Raw genomic sequence first — 5,263 nt, 5'->3', positions numbered from 1 at the left:
CAATTGACGCAGCGCTAATTGTGATAGATTAGTAAGATAAGTAAAACACTTGAGATAACTTGGGAACCTATAAAATAAATTGTCTTAGCTGCATGAAAATACTTGGACCATTGGTTAGGGCTGCGCGAAGGTCAATCATACACCTTCGTGGAGGTACTGAAGGGCGCAATAAAGGTTAGATTAGCAGAGCCCCAAGGCTTAACGACCTGTGTGAAAGTAGGGGCATAGGGTATAAACTAACATCAAGACCATCTCAGGGTGTGGAAACTTGGTTCTAGCATCCCCCTATACTACTTCAGGTGAGACTTCGGTCCATGCTCCATGAGCTAATTCCGAAAGGGCCATTAGTGTAGGGATTTGTTTGGCTAACTAACGTTGAACCTAGGTCAGGCCCCACAAAGCCAACAATCATCTTTGTTGCCATTGAGTCAATTCCGGTTGTATATTGGACACCACGAGAGTCTTTATGGTTTGTGAGGTATGCTCATTTGAAGATGAAGAAGCCAACTTGTAGGCTAAAACCCCAAAGGGTGATGATGTGGAAAATTTCCCTTAGCTAACACAAATTCTCAAATCATAAGTCTCCTCACCAAAAATTAAAATAATATATCTTGTGGGAAAAGGATTAATTGTGAATATTTACACCGTAAGGCATTTCCCTCTGAAATGAACTCCCCAAATGCCTTTCTGTCCTAATCGTAGCCGTTAGATCTTTTGTTAGATGATTGAACAAAAATCAGCCGTCTGATTTAATAAAAAATATTTTAAAACATTAAAAACCCTTAAAAAATGTTTCACTTTCCAATTGACATCTGTGCGCCGAGCTTCCGGGGGAGTTCGTGGAGTTTATGGGTGTTTCCGTTTACGGTTTCGTGGAGTTTATGGTTGTTTCGGCATTTGTCTCATGAATTGAAGGCCGACGTGAAGCGGATCACTCAGACGACCAGTTCAATTACTGCGAAGGTTTTGTCGGTTCGTAGCACTCCGAGTGGAACCCCGAGGGCTTCGTCTGCGACGATCGGTGGTAAGCTGTCTAGACAGAAATCTGTAGCGCAGAATGCTTTGCAGGGGTTAAGGTTTATTAGTAAAACGGCGGAAGATTCGAACGCGGATTTTCAAGCGTTTTGGAAAGTCGTCGAAGCGCGTTTCGGTCAGCTGGCTTCTCCGGATGGATTACGGCTTTCTCGTGCTGACTTTGGCCTTTGCATCGGTAAGGTTCTTGAGTCTTTGGATGTTGATTCCAATTTTACACAGAATACCTCGGTTCGAATCTCCACGTTTGTGAAATGTGCTGTTTGTTTGGCAGGTATGATGGATTCAAATGAATTTGCACTGGAGCTCTTTGATGCTCTCGCTCGAAGACGAGGATGGCATGATGTGGAGTTCATTAACAAGGAGCAGCTTCGTGATTTCTGCCTGCAGATCTCCGCTCAAAGCTTTGATTCTCGCCTGCAAATTTTCTTTGACATGTAAGATATTTCTGTCCTTTTTAGCAGCGTGGATGTAGATTCAGGAATTAAAGATATTTCGCTTCAGAGGCTAAAATTTGGACGATTCGTGCCGGCCTTGCAAAATTTTCAACATTTTTTCAATTAAGGCTTTGACATTGTCACTGAGCTTGCAATTTTAAATGCTCTGGGCGAGAGTTCCTTTTACCGTTTGTGGCTTGCGTGTCGTGAGTTGTTTAAGCTTTTTCAGAGTCCTGAACTCGTACATGCGCAGGTGTGACAAAAATGCAGACGGGCGGATTTCTGAGGACGAAATAAAAGAGGTAATGAGTTTCCTTAATTTGTAATTTTCTCTGAATTGCATTGAAGGTATATAATTTTATGGAAAGCATGCTGAAAATCTTTGAATCAGTAATTTAATAGAAAATGATCTCCTAGGTTATTATGCTCAGTGCATCGGCTAACAAGCTTACGAAGCTCAAGGAACAAGCTGAAGAGTACGCAAATTTAATCATGGAAGAGTTGGATCCAGACCATATGGGCTATATTGAGGTCATCTTTGTTTCCTGCAGATCTGATTTTCAAACAAATTTATCTAATTTCTTTTATCTCGCAGATGACCTAGTTTCTATAATTTCTACTCAATTTGATAAAGAAATTGAAAATCTTGCTTATGAAACTCTGGTGAATCTGATCGACGTTTTAAATTTCCTATTACCTTTCAGCTAAGTCAGCTGAAAGCTCTGCTGCAAGGCTTGACTTATGGAAAGGAAGGGCATGCAAACTATAGTCAAAATTTGAGCCAGCAGATCTTACCGGTTCCAATCAGGAGGAATCCCATACAGAGAGCAATGCAAAATGCGAGATATCTATTGGACGAAAATTGGCAGAGGGCCTGGGTTATTGTCATATGGCTGGCGACTATGCTGGGGCTTTTCACGTGGAAATTCATACAGTACAGGAACAGAGGCATCTTCAAATTAGCGGGATACTGTCTATGTGTGGCCAAAGGAAGCGCTGAAACCCTCAAACTTAACATGGCACTCATACTGTTGCCCGTCTGCAGGAACACGATAACATGGCTTCGCTCCACGATCTTAGGATCCATTGTGCCATTTGACGACAACATCAATTTCCACAAGGTATTTTAATTCTTGTAAAGTTAACAGGAAATGGATTTCGAAGTTCTTTATTAACATTTTTTATTTTAATATTCATGCAGACCATCGTCGGGGCCATTGTTATAGGCGTCATGCTTCACGGCCTGGATCATATAAGCTGCGATTTCATTAGAATTGCAAATTGCGACGAGGAATCATATAATCTTTATCTTAAAGCATATTTTGGCAGTGAAAAGCCGAATTACGGAGATATCTTAGGAAGCACAGTAGGCATCACGGGGGTTTGTATGGTCGTACTCATGGCCATTGCCTTCATTCTCGCGACCTCCTGGTTTAGAAGAAGTTCAGTGAAACTTCCTCAGCAACTTGATAAACTGACCAGGTTCAACGCTTTCTGGTATTCGCATCATGCATTTGTCGTGATTTACCTGCTTCTGATTGTTCATTCCATTCGCCTTTTCTTCGTGCGAGATTGGAGGGAGAAAACTGTAAGGACATTTCATCTTGTTTTCTGTTAATTCTAAACTACATCTCTAACTTCGAAGTAAAACGGTTCAAAATTTATTCGCTGAAAGATTGAAAGTGAAAAATGAATATCTAATTTCGTTATAAAATGCATGAGAATTTAGCTTAAATGAAAAGAAACGTAGACGATTTGCTCCGGAATTTGATGTTCGGGGTTTAATTTATTACGCGATTTGAACGTGCAGACTTGGATGTATATTGTTGTTCCGGTGCTTTTATATTGCGGCGAGCGCACACTGAGAGCATTCAGAGCAGGGAATTATACTGTCAATATTGTCAAGGTCATGCGGTTCCTACTTCAGATTTGCAATTTTCTTGTATTATCTGTATCTTGAATCCTTTGCAAGCGCAATCAACATATCTGCTTTATTTATTTTGCAGGCGGCAGTTTATCGCGGAAACGTCCTGGCTTTGCATATGTCAAAACCTGCAGGCTTCGAGTACAAGAGTGGAATGTATTTATTTCTCCAGTGCCCCGAGATCTCGCCTTTCGAATGGTAAGTTTTGAACCTACATTAGAATTTATCAATTGATAAGATCTTTTAGTGTTTCTTCCACGATTTTTACATTTTTTTTCTGAACTTTCTACATGTAGGCATCCATTCTCGATCACCTCTACTCCAGATGATGAACACATTAGCGTGCATATTAGAACAGTTGGAGACTGGACGCAGGAGATGAAAAGAGTTTTCTCGCAGGTGATTACTAATTTAGTACTTTTAGCTTTAAGATGAAGTTTCTTTGTCGGTTGTAAGTTCTAATCACAGATATTTATAGACAATGGAGCCCCCTACAGCTGGAAAAAGCGGACTTCTGAGAGCGGAGCGTGGACTCTACGGAGACGACGAAAACAAATCCAAGTATGTTGAACATTAATGAAAAAAATAAAAAACTCAGAAATCCAAGATTCAAAGTATTTAACAAAAAGACGAACCATGTGCAGGTTTCCCAAGCTTCGGATCGACGGGCCATATGGAGCTCCCGCACAAAATTACAAGAAATATGATGTGCTGCTGTTGATAGGTCTCGGAATTGGCGCTACTACGTTCATAAGCATTCTCAAAGACATGTTAAATCACATGAAAATTGCAGATTCTGCTTACAAAAGGAAAAGGAAGGACCGGGGTCCGACAAACGCTTATTTCTACTGGGTTACCGTTACAAGGGAGCAAGGCTCGTTCTACTGGTTCAAGGGGGTCATGAACGAAATAGCAGAGATGGACAGCAGGGTAAAATTCATCTAGTTGCGCAGCTTGCAAATACCAAATTTTGTCAAATTTAAAAAGATAAACAAATGCTGGATGTTTGTGAATCCAGGCTGCTATTGAAATGCACAACTACCTGACGAGCATTTACGAAGAAGGCGATGCCAGGTCGGCTTTAATTACAATGGTGCAAGTTCTGAATCATGCCAAGAATGGAGTCGATATTCTCTCAGGAACCAGGGTACATATATATTTTTTTCCATTATCGCTGTAGTATTACATTACCTGGGGGCTGTAGAAAGCCATTGTTTGAAACATCCGCTGGTCTGCAGGTCAAGACTCACTTTTCCAGACCAAATTGGAAAAAGGTTTTCTCAAAAGTTGCTTCCGCTAATAAAGACGCTAAAATTGGTAAGTCCAGCTTTCAAAATTTCGGACAAACGTAGGGAATTATGGCTCATCTGAGAATCACTTTCTTATATTAACTTTGATTGAATGCAGGTGTCTTTTATTGCGGGCCTCTAATTTTGGCCAAGGAGCTGAGAGCCATAGCCAAAGATTACAACCACAGAATGAACACTAAATTCGAGTTCCATAAAGAAAACTTCTAACACAGGCAAGCTGTTTACAGTATTACAACTTACAGGGAGGGCTATTATATCCTATTTTTTTAGTAAAAGAAAAGGTAAGATTAATTTCATAGGCAGCCATTTGATAGCTGGACATGAAAAAAAGCATGCATCTCACACCTTCATAGCTTTTTCATCAGGATAGTAAGACAAACTGTGATGTAAACACGTCCTTATTTCCACCGTTAACCATTGTCTGTAACCGGAAATAATAGATACGCATTGTAGATAACTGGAAATTGTATTGTAAAATATATTGCTCATACAATTTGCACTGTATAAGCAGGGGAAAATTCCATCTGATCTGAAATGTTTCCCGGTCCTCGTATTCGCAG

At 40.4% G+C, this 5,263-nt stretch overlaps 1 protein-coding gene across 1 annotated transcript; it reads left to right on the top strand.

Annotated features, from left to right (window-relative positions):
- The first annotated feature begins 789 nt into the window (after positions 1 to 789).
- On the top strand, positions 790 to 5,040 carry LOC149166821 (respiratory burst oxidase homolog protein F-like). Its single transcript, XM_089430273.1, has 14 exons — positions 790 to 1,210; positions 1,307 to 1,469; positions 1,723 to 1,771; positions 1,887 to 2,000; positions 2,174 to 2,590; positions 2,671 to 3,057; positions 3,280 to 3,375; positions 3,476 to 3,591; positions 3,690 to 3,792; positions 3,872 to 3,954; positions 4,038 to 4,323; positions 4,412 to 4,540; positions 4,632 to 4,710; positions 4,801 to 5,040. Exons 1-14 carry the CDS (start codon positions 790 to 792, stop codon positions 4,908 to 4,910), a joined length of 2,553 nt encoding a protein of 850 aa, XP_089286399.1. The 3' UTR covers positions 4,911 to 5,040.
- Positions 5,041 to 5,263: the final 223 nt, after the last annotated feature.

Source organism: Pinus tabuliformis, chromosome 5_1 (assembly GCF_031772625.1).
Source record: "Pinus tabuliformis cultivar Carrire ecotype Pingquan chromosome 5_1, CPIR1, whole genome shotgun sequence".
Lineage (NCBI taxonomy): Eukaryota > Viridiplantae > Streptophyta > Pinopsida > Pinales > Pinaceae > Pinus > Pinus tabuliformis.
The sequence above is the reverse complement of the archived record's forward strand: the minus strand, read 5'-3'. Positions and strand labels throughout refer to the sequence as shown.

Coding starts and splice junctions, on each gene's coding strand:
- LOC149166821 (XM_089430273.1), top strand. CDS start 790: ATGTTTCACTTTCCAATTGACATCTGTGCGCCGAGCTTCCGGGGGAGT. Junction 1,211..1,306: donor TGACTTTGGCCTTTGCATCG/GTAAGGTTCTTG, acceptor TTTGTTTGGCAG/GTATGATGGATTCAAATGAA. Junction 4,324..4,411: donor TAGCAGAGATGGACAGCAGG/GTAAAATTCATC, acceptor TTGTGAATCCAG/GCTGCTATTGAAATGCACAA.